Source organism: Bemisia tabaci, chromosome 6, assembly GCF_918797505.1.
Source record: "Bemisia tabaci chromosome 6, PGI_BMITA_v3".
In the NCBI taxonomy this organism is placed as follows: Eukaryota; Metazoa; Arthropoda; class Insecta; order Hemiptera; family Aleyrodidae; genus Bemisia; species Bemisia tabaci.
Window position 1 is genome coordinate 30,163,218 of NC_092798.1, and position 15,328 is coordinate 30,178,545.

Sequence of the window (15,328 nt, forward strand, 5' to 3'; positions counted from 1 at the left end):
TTCATACTTTCTTCTTTACACGGAAAACCAACCAACATCAATTTATAAAAACTTCTGCAATTTTTCTTCTCTGTGCAAAGAAAACTCTGTGAAAACCAAGGAGGAAAAATGATTTGTTCTCTGTCAAAAGAATAAAATGGGAGCGGAGATTTTTAAGCACCGCAAACGAGATACATGGTCTGCTAGTTTCACTGTTGACTTGTTACGATATACCTATACCTACAATATCCCTATAGATTACATTGAAGATATTACTGTCCCTGTAACAGTGACTGATTCGAATGTTATCACAGTAGAGGGTTTCAGATATTTGGGCCAGCATGGTTTATTAATTACACAGAACGTAAGTTACCTTTATAAATTAAGGCGTAGAGGCAACTTCTGCCTTTGGTTGGCCAGAAATTTCTGTAAACGCATTTAAATTCCTAAAATTTATGAGAAATTCCGAATCTACTAAATGAAAGCAAGGATTTCAGGAGAACATGATTAACAATTTGCTGTCAGAAGGAAAACTGCGGAAGGAAAGTGGGAAAGATTTTTCACTAAGGCTCAACATAATATGAGGAGGAAAAAATGAATGTAATTTCCGTTTACCCTGGTTATAATTCTGGTATTGCAAGAATTCTCTTTCTCTATTTACGTAATTACGTATTAGATTATTGTATTGTATGAAATCCTGTTATCACGAAGACAGAGTATCATAGAGCATAAACAATAAACATAGGAAAGGTTGTGTCTGATCATGAGTCATTAGAAGGTTTTAGCGTAGTGTGCTGCAACCTAGCGGACACATGGTGCCTTCGATTCGCGAAAAGTTACCTTCAGTACTCACAATCAGTTGCAGTTGATTGATTTCGTTTATTGTCTCATCATTTACCTATTAATATTTATATTTCGTTCATTTATTTACCTATAATATTTTTTACGTGTCCAATTAGGGCATCATTAAAACAATTAATTTGGCCTCGTTAAGTGATACGTTCATCTTTGATACATTTTCTTCAAATGATCTAGAAAAGTTATTTTTTTGGAGCCGTAATAGTTTTCTCTGTTTTTATGAGAAATCGAGGATTTTTTATGTATTAATATTTCGGTACTTAAGTAATGGATCATTATTTTTCTTATGGATCTTGGATTTTTTTCGGGGGGGGGGGGGAGGAAGCACAATTTTAGATGTTTTAATTATTGCAAATTTTAACATACTCAGTTAATAGGTAGTAAATTAAATCTGGGACTCATTAAAATTGCGCTCACCGCTGAGCGCTTCTCTAATACCCACGTATTAGAACTTTCCCGCTTGTTTTACGTTTTATTTCGACGCATACGAAAAATGAATTGAGAGGCTTGGGGGACAAGGCGCATAAGTTCAGTTTTTGCTATCTCGAGAAATACGTGTTCGAAGTTCCCAAATTACATGGATCCTTAAGGCGGATCGAAAGCTTAAAAACTGGAATTTAGGAGCGAATTATTCGCGGAATATGAATTAAGACTAGTTTAACTTTAAATCATTAAAATAGCAATTTTTCCAAAAACTTCACTTATGCGCCTCGTCCTCCAAGCCCCTCAATTCTAAATGAGGCAGTCTGCCTCATCTGGAATCAATATTTCAACGGATGTAAATGGAGGAAAATAACAAATGCTACCAACTTGCGAAAATGGACGTATTCATGCGAAAAGGAACTATGTGCGTAGGATTTGCGAGCTACATAGTTCCTTTTAGCATGAATATGTCCAAATCTGCCGTACTAAGGAGGAACGCTGTATGAACCTCCGTAGGTTGCCAAATTTAGTTTGGTAAAATACGAATTTTTAGGGTAGGTTGTGAAAATTTTCCTTCCCATTTTTCGATGAATTTTCTTTCGCAATGTGATCTTAAGTATCAGAGAATTTCAGGTAGAAATATTCTTTATTTGCCTCAAAAATTGATGTTTTAAGATGAGAAATTCGGCAACTCTCGGATGTTCATACGGCGTTTTTCCTTAGCACGGTAGAAATGGTCACCAAACATTTGCACATGCGGAATCAACCTCACTGGAAAAAAAAAACACATTGGATCTAGAGTCCAGACTCTTGAAAACATTGACAAGAAAATGGACTCTTGATTCAATCAGATTTTTGCTTAAATCAAAAGGAAATCCGCACAAATAAAGAGGCTTGGTTCTTGATTTAAGCAAAAATCCGATTGAATCAAGAGTATTTTTTCTTGTCGACGTTTTTAAGAGTCTGGACTCTAGATCCAATGTGTTTTTTTCCAGTGAAGAAATACTCTTTATTTGCCTCAAAAATTGATGTTTTAAGATGAGAAATTTGGCAACTCTCGGATGTTCATACGGCGTTTTTCCTTAGCACGGCAGACATGGCCACCGAACATTTACACTTGCGGAATCAACCTGCTGACTTTGAACCAGGGTGAGTTGGACTGCATTTTGCAATTTGGAAATATAAATTTTAGCTCTCTTCAAAAACAACGTATCTGCCATTGGTTTCCCTATGCAAATAATTGTTTTTACAGATGAACCAGAATCTACAGTTCCAAATTGCAAAATGCAGTCCAAATTAAGACTGAGAGTGTATGCTGACCTGGTGCTTGACCTCGTTGGCGAGGGTTTGGTACTCCTTGGTGTTGTGGTCGAGGAGCTCCGGGGACCACTTGGCACCGCCGACGAGCTTGATGGTGGCCGCCAGGTCGCAGTTCTCCGTGCAGTAGCCGGGGGTCGTCGGGGCCCGCGTTGTCGTCGTCGTCGTTGTCGTCGTCGACGTCGTTGACGTCACCTCCGTCGTCGTCTCCGTCCTCTGCGTCGCCGCCGCCGCTTTGGCCGCCTCGATGAGTTTCTCCACCGAGATCGGCGTCGTGGGTGGAGTCGGCCAACCTGTGAACTCCGTCGTCGACCTGAAACCAACAAGACGTCCGTTCAGACCACATTCCACCTGCTCGCAGAGTGTATGGTTTCACACCGATCGATTCATCGAGTATCGATGTTTAATAATCATTGAATATCACGAATATCACATTGGATAATCAGTATACAGGGTGTCCCAGGATTAAGTACGAATATTGAAGGAGTTGATTCTTTGGGCCAAAAGAAGATGTTTTTGTGGTGTGACTTTTTTTCGAAAAACGCTTTCCGTGGGGGTCCCGTTATCCCCCTTTTATCAGCTCCTATTATTCCCTATTAGTCCCTATTATCTCGAAAACGATATAAGTTATAGCGAAAAAACGCAGGAGACATTATCTCAATATTTTTCAACGCTAAATCTTGTGGTGCCGTCAAAAATCAATTTTCGTCGCTAGGAACATTAATTTTGGCCACTTTTAGATTCGGTACTCCCCCTAAACCCCCCTAAAAATGAGTTATACCTTTTTTGGAGGTCAAAAGTGAAAAGAACGCTAAAAATTACTACCAGTTATCAATTTTCATTAATATTGGTTGATAAACATTGCCGCAGTGTTAAAAAAGACGATTTTTTTCCTCCAATTTTGCGGAGTCGTGGCGCCCAGGTAAAGCGTTTTTGGGAAAACATTTATACCACAAAAACGTCTCTTTTTGACCCAAAGAATCGACTCCAATATTCGTATTTAATCCTGGGACACCCTGTATTCACAAAGTATCGGCGTCGTCATTGAATAATTAGTATACAACGGTGGCGAGACGTGAATGGTCGATTTTCGATACTTCCTCATTTGAAGCTACGGTAAAGAATCGATTAGTTAGATGTTGGTTGCAAAAACCCTGTTTATCGATCCTTTGCCATAGGTTTACATGGTAGATCGATCGATATATGGCAAAGCACGCCACGCCACAGGTATACAGGGTGTTACTGGATCCCACGGAGGAAAATAATGCTTGATGGCTACTCGATTCCTGATTACATATCACGCCGAACTGCGAAAACACGTACTTCCACTGCGGTGTTTCAAAATTTTCGCCCCTATTTTATTTTTTGAAGAGAAACCAGCCAACTTCACTGCTTGAAATTTGTACAGAATATTCTGTTAACAGAGAAGTAAAGTCAAAGCAGTTTTCAAGAAATTCTGTTTACTAGTTTCTAGAGAAAAATTAAAGTATGACAGGAAATCTACAACGTCGTAAACGGAGATACGTGGTTTTACACTTATGGCCATAACAAAGATTAACTACAGAAATCTAGTAGTTTTTAAGTACACAATGTAGTTCAACCAAAAGAGATTTAAACGCGGGGTAAGGAACGTAGAGCAAGGACTCAACCCAATTCTGTCATAATCGCTAACTGTAGGCAAGCTTTGCTTTCACATCTTTCACCATCTTCAGTGAAATTACCGTGGGACCCAATAACATTGAATTTGCATTGTGTTCTGAAAAAGTCTTATGTATATTGCAGGCAAATAGTTAGATCAGGCAGTTATCAAATGTCTAGTCAGATACTCAAATTTTGACGGTTAACGAAATTTTGTAAATTCATGGCGAAGAAATCACGAGCTTTCAATTTTTGGAGAAAATGGCTCATCAAATCTACGAACTCCTCTTGTTCCTTTCTCTTCAAGTTATTTCCGCACATTTAAATGTTAAAATTTTAAAAATGCTGTACTTATGACATGCTGAACATTTCAAGATAAATGTGCTTTCAGGAGCCAAAAATCGTTTCAAATACTATTGTATGTTGCATACTACAACGAATAATCTCTTACAGTAACGATGAATTATTTCGTGTAAAATTAAGAAATAATCAACATTTCATTTTAAGTAAGAATATTTGACTATCTGTCTAGGCATTCGACAAAGTGCCTAATTTGACTTTTTGCCTACGACACATGCACTGGAAAAAAATAAACACATTGTATCTAGAGTCCAGACTCTTGAAAACATTGACAAGAAAAAGGACTCTTGATTCAATCAGATTTAAGCTTAAATCAAAAGGAAATCCGCTCAAATTAAGAGGCTTGGTTCTTGATTTAAGCTTAAATCTGATTGAATGAAGAGTATTTTTTCTTGTCGATGTTTTTAAGAGTCTGGCCTCTAGATCCAATGTGTTTTTTCCAGTGTATAAAAATAAAATGAGTAAAATAGCGCAAGTTGACAAGCTAAGCCGAGTTCACGGAGAGCCAAGCGTTCTTGGCACCACTCTCGACAGTAGAAAGTCTGCTTTGTCAAATTAATTTGAATTTTTGGCTATTCGGAGCCTACGATTTGACAACTTTTATGGCGGACCCGATGGAAACTCGCTGTCTCATCGCGAGCGGTGATTGACATGGCTAGGCGGTACCGGTGGATGCGAGATGCGAGAAAGTGACGACGCGACGGGCGGACGGGCCGATGTCCAGTCCTCGCGTGTCGCGTACCGGAAAAGCGAGACTCCGGGGGTCCAGTTTCCGGATTCCAGTCTTTTCCGGATCACCCAGGATCATTCCGTACGCTCGTACATGTACCTCCGCCCAAGTCCACTACTTCCTTATGTGAAAATCGCTAGGTGCAGCCGTGATCGAAATCGACTGTAATTTGGAACGGTTCCTCCGTTTGCAGTTCCACGAACTATTCAGCTTGGCATGATGTATGAGGGAATGTGTTTTGCGTGGATGCATGTTTATCTAACTGATAAATATTTGATTGAGGGGCTTGGAGGACAGGCGCATAAGTGCAGTTTTTGCGAGAGTATAGATAGATGTGAAACTCCGAAAATCCAACAGGCCTTCACCGATGCCTCCACAAATAAAGTTAGGGCCGAGAAATGCAGCCAATCTATGAATTTCAATTATCCAGAGCGCTTTACTACACGGAGGAAAAAACTTCGTGCGTGGGACCCGAAGTTTAGGTCATATGGATCTCTGAAGTTTTCGGATTGAGCATCTGAACACTTTAGGTCTAGATGCTGAGGTTTGGATCACACATCTGGAACTTCAGTTCTTACAACTGAAGTACTTCAGATGTGAGAACGGAAGTTTTTCGGATGTGAAAACCGAAGTACTTCAGATGTAAAGAACTGAAGTTTCAGATGTGTGGTCCAAACCTCAGCAGTGGATGCTCAATCCGAAAACTTCAGAGATCCATATGACCTAAACTTTGGGTCCCACACACGAAGTTTTTTTCTCCGTGTAGTACACTGTAAAAACGACTGTTACATGCATAAAATTTGGCGCCTGCATGGGCCGGACCCCGTATTATTCTATTAGATTCAAGATCAGAACAGGATTCCACGATGTATGCTATTGAGTCATTACCGTAATGGGTAGCAGAACTTTCTTGAGTAAGTGTGAAGACGAATCATTTTGCGGTGGCGTTGCGGGGCCCTAGAGAACGGACACGACGCGACGACAACGTGCGGGAATCGAGATTCGTTTTGAGCACGAAATCGGTAACGAATCCTGTCGCCAGCGCGCGGATTACATAAAACAGTGTGACACACTTAACAATGTTTCGTTTTCTCATTGTGACATTGTGCGGGAGCGTCCGCTTGTCCATCCTCTTTGACGCTCTATGATCATGCCCCCCTTCTCCTTCTCGTCCCCCGACAGGCGCACTTTCACGAACATTTTCGGTGTCGTCCACTGCGGAACGCAAATTCTATCGTGCCACCCCTCTTCATCAAAGCCCGCATCCCTGACGGAGAAAGCTTGGACATGCTGTAGCGTACGCACTGCAGCTCTACAAAGCGATTGGGGGAGGGGGGCATTGAGTTTCTCTTGCCAATTTAGTGCCCTGTAGACTAATGAACTATGCATTGCATGCCATTAAAAGTAAAACGATCGAAGCCGTTGCAGCGCTTTCAAGTGCATGTTTGGAGTCATTTAAATTTTTTGACCGTCAAGAGATTTGAGGGACTTGGAGGACAAGGCTCATAAGTGCAGTTTTTGAAAATATTCACATGTTAATGATTAGAGGTAAAACTAGTCTTAATGCATATTCTGTGAAAAATTAGCTCCCGAAACCCAATTTTTAAGCATCAAAAAGTCAATTTGGACTTTCTCTTCGTCGTGAGGATCCATGTAATTTCGAAACTTCAAACTCGCATTTCTCGAGATGGCAAAAGCTGCACTTATGCGCCTTCTCTTCCCAACCTCTCATTTGGAATTACAGGAGGGACTAAATTACGCAAAATGGAACTACTTCACTTGACTCAGCCGTGAAAAAAGCTACGTACTAAGGGAAACTATTGAAAAACATGCGGACCCCAAAAAGTTTTATCCATATAGCGCGACACAGCTCCAACTCTTTCTAAACTTGCTCAAACTTTTGGGAATTCTCTAATCTCTCTAAAGCGACAAAAGGTCTCTTTGAAAAGTTCCAGGAGTTTTGTTTGAAAAATAAAATTTCCTATTGTTTCGACGAGAAATCTCCGTCATGGCGTGCTTGACAGGAATCTCTGTTGATCCAACAGGACATTTTTCTCAGTAAAGTATGCTAATTTTCAAGGATCAGTTACAAAACAGTTAGATGGCTCAGCCTGATCCGTTGGTTGAGAATCAATTTCACCGTCTTCTTTTCCTGCTCTGCCTGGGTTCTGTTTCAGAAGCAACACCGATCACGTGACGGGCAGACGCGAGCGAACCAGTACCGCCCATGCAGACGGAGTAATTAAGCTTTCACCGAAACGGACTTTCGGTGAGCTTTACCGGCGACCGATCGTGCGCGCCTCGCAGAGGCTTCCAGTGACAGAGCCAGCGGCTCGCATTGACCTGCAATGTATCTTTAATATGCCAACCGCGACCTCCAAATATATCCGGTAGCGGGAGTCACCGCTCCGCTGCCACTTCTGTTCGCCGCTGCCACGTTTTGGGAATTCTTGCCCATTATTCTGAATTTATGGGGTCGCGCGAGGAAAATTCGAGAAGACCAGCTAGTGTCGATGCTAAGTTCAACTTCCAAATCGTGAAGTCGAAGGTACACGATTGGCCAGTGACCGTCGTGGTTATTTTATGAAAGAAATGCCCTTTAGGAAAATTAAAAATACCTTTTGACCTTATTTTGGGGACACGTCTGAAGAGAAATTTCATTTTTCAAATGATTACATGAAATAAGAATTTAAGGAGACCAAGTTTTATAGAGTTTAGCTCCTTTTTTGTAAAGTTTAATAACTTGTATTCATTTGCTCGTGCTCAGTTATTGTTCCAGTCACATAATCGTAGATTTACGTTTTGGTTCTTAAAATCTCCTACGGCATGATTAAACTTACCACTATTAAAAGCACACTCGTTTCGGTACTAAATTGGACCACGTTTTGCCATAATGAGCCACTATCTCTGGCTTTTTTATAAAAGCACCTATCATTATAAGTGAGATAATACGTTATTTATAAAAATGAGCCAAAATGAAGGCTCTCTATTACCAAATGAAGTCAAATTATCTACAGTAGATTTGTGACAAGAGAGACCATTCAGGAGACAACGATGGGAAAGGGGCACTAAATTTGACCAAGAATGCGTTTTTTTCTGAAGTTTCGCTCTCTCAAGCAAATATTCATATTTCGATAAACAATTTGCCCTACAAATAAAGATTTAGTCCCTATGAGTAACGTTTCGATAACGTTAAAGTTTTTTAAAGAGGTGTTTTTCATTTCAATTCCTAAAATTATTGATTCGCTTCCAAATATAAATTTGTGATAAAACACATCCAAAATTAAACATACCAAAACAGACGCTTCGACTGCCAGCAACTGCGGTCTTCATCGGTGCAAGTGGAAACATTTTACAAAAACAAATTTAAATAAAATTAATTATTGAAATAATAAAAAAATTGTTTGATTATTAAATTAATTATTTAATTTTTTGTAGCTCTATTATTCTTTCAATCTTTTTACCATGATCTACGAAAGCCAGCCAAATAGATCATATTTGATACATCAAACGGGTAAGATTGTATCGATATCGATTGGTTCATAACATAAACATAGCCTCAAAAGTCAATTAAAAAATCTGACGGAACGGGTTTTTTGTGATAGATTTTTGATTCGTATGGGTACTAATTGGCCAAGAGTAGTGAAATTTGCTACGAAATTTCTCATTTTCAGCTTTACCGACAAATATCTTAAAATTTTGGTTTGAGGTTATATTCTATTGTTTTGAACCAAATGATACATCGAATCACTATCGAATATGATCCATTGGCATTAAAATGTATTAAACATACCTTTGCGGCCATCCTTTCTGGATTTTGGGCGGCAGGACGAGCTGACCTCCCTTGGACCTCGGGGGCTTCCTCGTCGTCGTCGTCGTCGTCGTGGTCGATTTCTCCTCTTCGGCCGGCTTCTCCTCGGACTCGGACGTCGCATTCAACTTGACGCCAGGTGGCAGGAACGAGCTGACATCTTTGAACTGTATCTTCCCGAAAAGCGACTCCAGCGGGGACTTGGCCGTCGTGCTGGTCGGCGCTGCCGTCGTCGTCGTGAAATTGGCCGGCAGGAAGTTGCTCACGTCCACCGGCTTCACCTTCTTCAGGATATCCTCCAGAGACGTCTTCACGGGCTCCGCGTCTTTGGGCGGCTTGTAGCCCGGGGGAAGGAGTGCGCTCACGTCATCGAACTTGATCTTGCTCGCGAACCCTTTCCGGACGTCCGTGTCGTTCTTCTTGGGTTTCGGCCGCTCGGTCTTCTCCTCTTCCTGCTTCGGAGCCTCCTCGCTGGCCTCCGTCGTCGTCGTGATGGGCTTCCGGATCTTGCTCTGCTTGAAGCCCGGTGGAAGTAGTCCGGACACATCTTCGAATTGGATGCTCTCCGAGAGCTTGCTCTTCTTTGTCGACGGTCGCGGGGAGGTCGTGAACTTCGGGCTGAAAGGACTGAATTTCCTTTCGGGAGTTGACGTCTCCTCGGTAGTCGTTGGCTTTGGTGTGGTTGTCGTCGTAACGGTAGTCGCGGCTGTTGTCGAGGTGGTTGTCGATGACTTCTCCTGCTTCTCGTTTCCGAAGTCGGGGACCTGGAGGTCAGGTTTGTTCGAGGCCGGCTGGAATCTATCCAGTAGGACGCCGCTCGATAGATCCGACTGAACTCGGTCTAATTTGTCGATGATGCTCTCCGTCGACACTTCGGTGGTTGATCGCGCGGTGGTCGGCGTTTCTTTGACATCCGTGATTCCAGGATCAACGGTCGATTCCGTCTTGACTTCACCGGAGCCTTTCGGTAAGAGAGGTTGAATCTGCTCCTCCTGTTTAATGGCACCCGAGGGCAAGAACCTCGCCCCGGATACACTCCGGCTAGTTTGAACGGAAGCCACGATCACCCAGCTCTCTGTCGTCGGCGAGCTGGTCTTGGCGGCGGGGTTGAACGGTTTTATGGTAACTTTACCTTGTTCTTTCTTCGGCTCTTTTACGCTGGGTGTCGCAGTCGTGGATGCCGGGCGTTTAGAGGTGGTCACGGAAGACTGTACGGACACGGTCATTTTCTCGTCGGACACTTCCTTGTTTTTCTCTTCTTTCGAAAGCTGCGGGGTGTCAACGTCGATGGAGCCACTGTCCACAAACTCGGCAAAGTTATCATCGGAAACTAAAGTTTGATCTTTATGCATTGGCAGGATGTCAAACTGGGTCTCATCATCTTCGTAGAACTCCTCATCCTCGCCTTCCTCCTCTTCGTCTAGTTCTTCGTCCAGAGGTTTTTCAGGCTCCTTCGACTGTTTTGAGACTTCTTTGGCCTTCTGGTTGTTCTGCGTGGTCGGGTTAAATCTACTGAACCCGCGATTGATGTTGGTTCTGGGAGCCGAGGTAGATGGAGGAGGGTTGGTTTTCGGTGGCTGCCTGGTTGTGGGCGTGTTGCGTTCCCGCGAAGAAGGGAAGCGTGACTTGACGGTCGGGGTCTTCGGGGCCGCTGTTGTTGTTGCTTCAGGGGCGGCAGTCGAAGAGGCGGTTGGCCGGAACCTCAACTCTGGCCTACCAGACAGGAACTTCGTTTGGGCTTCGTGGACTTCCTGAGGAGTTTTCCCTTGCTTCGCGTAGTAATTCTCTACAGGCCGAGAGTTGGTGGGTCTTGCACGGTTTGTCGAGCCCTCGGCCGGTCGCAAGAATGTCGATTCTTCCGAGTTATCTTCGAACTCGTACTCGTCGATTTCTTTCTGTGGCGCGACGTTGTCCCGTTGACTGTTCTTCACGGGTATTGGGATTCGAGTACCAACTGGAGGAGTCAAGGGGTTGTCACTATCTAAACTTTGGCTCTCGGTTTTCTGAGCCGTCGGGTTACCCCTCCACCTATTTCTCGGGGGCGACAAACTGTCGACGAAGGCTTGAGATTGCTGGACATTCCCGAAACTCTGCGTTGTCCGCGAGTTGCCCGGCGCAGTTTTGAAGGTATTTGAGAATTTGAATCTATCCTGCTCGGGGCTATTCCGAATCGTTTGTTCTTGTCGTACTGTAGGTGATTCAGCGGTTCCAAAGGATTGAACCAACGATGGATTCGTTCGGAAACTAGTGTCTTGATAGTTTTGTCTGGATTGAGCGTTTGCTGCTCTTACGGGACTAGAGTTTTCAAAAGTAACGGGTGCAGGGTTAGAATTTCGTGGGGGTAACTGGTAAGTGGTAGGAACGGAGAACCCCTGGATTTGAGGAAACTGACTGGGGATATCTGACGTTTGAAGATCATCCTCCTGGTAGCTGGGGACGGTGGCTCGATATGGCGAAAACGGCCCCGAATTCGTGCGCGGGAAAAAATTCGAGAATTGACTCGCGCTGGGGTCATCTCGGACGAATGGCTGCTGCTGGAACTGAGGTGTGAATTGTGACTGCTGCTGCCCGACTGTGTTTGTGAAGAAGAAGTTTTGACCTGCAACAAACAAAACAGTTTCGGTTGTAATGACTCAGAAATTGAGAAATATTTGTACAAAATCTCATTTTTAAATACATCAAATATTTCGGAACAGAAATCTAATCCCCCCCCCCCGTCTGGATGTAAAATTTTGGTGCAAAATTTTCAATTTAATAGTTTAGAAACGAAACATAAAATATGAGGCGCTCCAGAATTGGGCGCTATTTTGTCCTCTCAGGCAGAACTTTATGCTGAAAGAAAGGGCCATGACCTTCGCTTGAAAATTGAGTCGAAGCAGAGATTATGAAAAATTATGATGTTACTAGCGTAAATAGTCACAAAAAGAAGTGTAGTCTGAGGCATGTATGAATGCTTCACCTTGATTGATGGTATAGCACCGAAAAATTTAACACCCGATGAATCTGATCTAATCATCGGAGAGACGTCAAGATTCTCAAAATCAAGTCTATTTTTGCATTGACTGAAACCTCGTGTTTCTTTTTCATTCTTGGCTTACATTTTAGCGTCTTTTATTTATATCGGTCATATCAAGCTAAAAGAAAATCTAGTCATCATTTATGTTGATGGATTGTTTCATTCCTCAAGCTGAACGGACACGCGTATATTCCTCACCCCCAAAGGATTGCATTCAAGATGGTTTAAGTAAAATCGGAGCTCTTGATGCAAGTGATAATATTCATGCATCAAATGCAAGTGACAGAAGGTAACCCCACGAAATGACTCATTTAAGTTACTCACGCCGGAATCCACGCAAAGTGGGCGTTCTACGCGTCAGACGGATTAACTAATTGCAGATGCGATGCGTCAATTTACTGGCCGCCGACCTTATCTTAAGTTTCAATCGAAACGCTTTAATAACCTTGATTTTATTACCTCTGATAACAAAAAGGAGAGGCAAGGAATCAAGGATTAGCCTTGATCCCGGCTTACCGCTCAAGTCTAGAGCCATTGGAACAGCATATCAATCTTAGTTTTATCGAACTAAAATATCGAACGCTAAACTGATACACGTACGTAATGTTTGTAAAAAAAATTCCAAAGATTCAGTAGTTTTTTTAGGGATAAATCAGAATTAAAATCAGAATTGATGGTGACTTAATGTCAGGAGGACCTTTCTTATGACGTTAAGCTCGTCTACGTATGGAATCAGCGGTAATGAAAACGAATATGAATTTTCTTCGCAAAAAGTTTTGCACTCGAATTTCACTTTTCCTAAAAATCCTGACAAATTCATGCGCGTTTCTTAAGATTTTCAAAAATTTTTTTAATGAAAGACGCATTCACGTTAGAGTTCGACTAAATTGGTTACGGAAGCTGCCTTTCTTTATTTACTACAAAGTAGGAAGAGGTAGAGTCATTACTTTTTTCTATTTTTTCAATTTTAGTTCATTAAGATTTTCAGCTATACCTCTTAACTTTGTTACTATTTTTTGAAGAATATAAAGTCATTTCTCTTTCTACTCTCCCTTTATTGCTATAGATATTATACGTAATTAAAACGTTAGTAATAAAGTTCCAAGAACTTCACATCGATGAATCTCCGCTTTTATCACTTTTTCCCCGCCTTTTAACTTTAGCAGACACGCCTAGGTCGAATTTGTTGCTTACCATAAAAGGAAAAACACAGCGTAGCAGAGGGAGAAAATGCACTCTTTTCCGTTCCGACGATATTTAAACAAGTAGCGCATTAAGGTGTTCAGATTCATGTTCGAGCTGTGTAAATTCGACCCAATCCAATGTTAAGCTTCAACCACTGATTGAAGGTTAATGTCAAGCGACTGTAAATGCTGGAAGGAACAACGCCCATCGGCTTCACGCCTCCTTCATCAGGGTCTCGAACGCACTAAACGCCGGATTCTGATCGCCAAGAAACGCGTAACTCCCATGTAAACCGGGTACAGATTAGTGGTTTTTGCCCCGAGGCTCCTGGTCGAGCACGACCTAGGGAAGAGTCTGGAATAGCGATCGACATCTTCGGCGCTTCGTGATGAATAAGCTTGTTACCCTTAATTTACGAGCATCGTTAAACTTTCCGTCGCGGAATCAATTAATCGCGGACCCGCCCGCATCAAGTTAATCAGATCACGAGGTTTACACGCAGGAATACGATTTTCGGCCTGTTGCCGATATTCTCTTCCGAGAGTTGAGTTTAAGCAACTTAGTGAAAAAAAAAAAAAAATATTTGGCAGGATTAAATCAATATTTTTGGAGATTTTTTGAATTTATTGATTTGTCAAACATAAGCCTTTTAAGTATATAACGCTAGAGGAAAATTGAGTTGATCTGGAGTTATTTGGACAGAAATTTTCTTGAAATTGCTGCCTTGGGAAATTCTTGTTAAATTCAGAAGAAACTATGCCTACATCTAGAGGAAAGATGCCTGAAGAAAACAAAAACCCTTTTCATTCATGCAGGGCTTGATTAATGAAAATTTTTTTTGGATGGTAAACTTAAGTCACTTTTTGCCAGTTATGGCAACAAAATAATAGGATTGATCTATTATGGAAATACTTAGGCAATAAATATTGAAAATTGGTCAGTATTTTTTGAAAAATTCAATTATTACTACCAAGGTACGATAAACATTCAGGCCGTAATTTTAATTTAGTATTTTTTCCAATACTTAACAAGATCTTAAAATGTTATATTACCTTCAAGTCTATTCCAAGACTAAACCAAAATTGCATTTTAAAATTGTTATTTAAAAACTGATCCCAATAATACTCTATAAATACTCATACAATATTTTCATTAAATTCAAAATCGTCATAATATTAGCGAAATGCTCCTTTTAATTCTAGGTTTCTTCACTAAATTCGTGAAAAATTAGAATTTATCCAATAACTTAGCAGCACTGATCGATTAACCGAGAGAAAACTTTACGTGAAAACAATACGAGAGTAAGGTTGCGCTTTTAACAAAGGGCGAGGGCAATCGACGGAATTCGCCGATTGGCTGACAAAAGGGCGTAACTACACTCTTAAATGAACCCGGGAAAGCATTAAGTTATATGGACTACAGGGTTCATGACGAGGTGTAGTTACGTTTTAATGTCAGGCAAGCGACGAATTGTCTTCTAACTTTCCATGCGTCTCATGAGTCCTCTCAGAGCCACGAGCGAAACGGCGTGCGAGAGGCTGAACAATTTTATCTGAGTGTTTCTAAAGGTGATTTTGACGGTCATAAACATTTAATGGCCAACGATTCTTTACGATTTCACGCAATAAAAGTAATTCAACTTGCAAAAAGTGAGATCCTCGGACAAAACATTTTCAGGTATTTTATCTCCTTGAAGACGTTCTGATGCATAAAATTAATCGATAGCATTCACAATGTCATTAAACTATTTTCTTTCAAGTTTTCTTTCTTTGATTATACAAACAAGAAAATTTTAGACCCTCCGATTTACATTTTATGTAAAAATAAACATTTCTTCCTAAAATTAAAAATCAAAGGAATTTAGACTTGTATCTTACAGGAGATTTTTTGGATTTTCTCAAATTATGGCGAGTATTTGTAAAATACTAACAAGTGTAATTAGATGGCGGAGAGAGTGTTGATTTTAACATTTAACACCCCCTCCCCAACAGAAAATTTTACTTTGTAAAAA

At 41.3% G+C, this 15,328-nt stretch overlaps 1 protein-coding gene across 3 annotated transcripts in view; it reads right to left on the reverse strand.

Moving 5' to 3' along the window:
- The window catches only part of LOC109034438 (uncharacterized), a 158,135-nt gene that overhangs the window by 19,119 nt on the left and 123,688 nt on the right, over positions 1-15,328 (reverse strand). For all 3 annotated transcript variants that reach the window (XM_019047576.2, XM_019047577.2, XM_072301291.1), the window contains exons 2-3: positions 9,099-11,715; positions 2,581-2,890 (exon numbers count right to left, since the gene is read on the reverse strand). In XM_019047576.2, the coding sequence (XP_018903121.2) occupies positions 2,581-2,890; positions 9,099-11,715 (2,927 nt within the window). The remainder of the gene's footprint in view (positions 1-2,580; positions 2,891-9,098; positions 11,716-15,328) is intronic.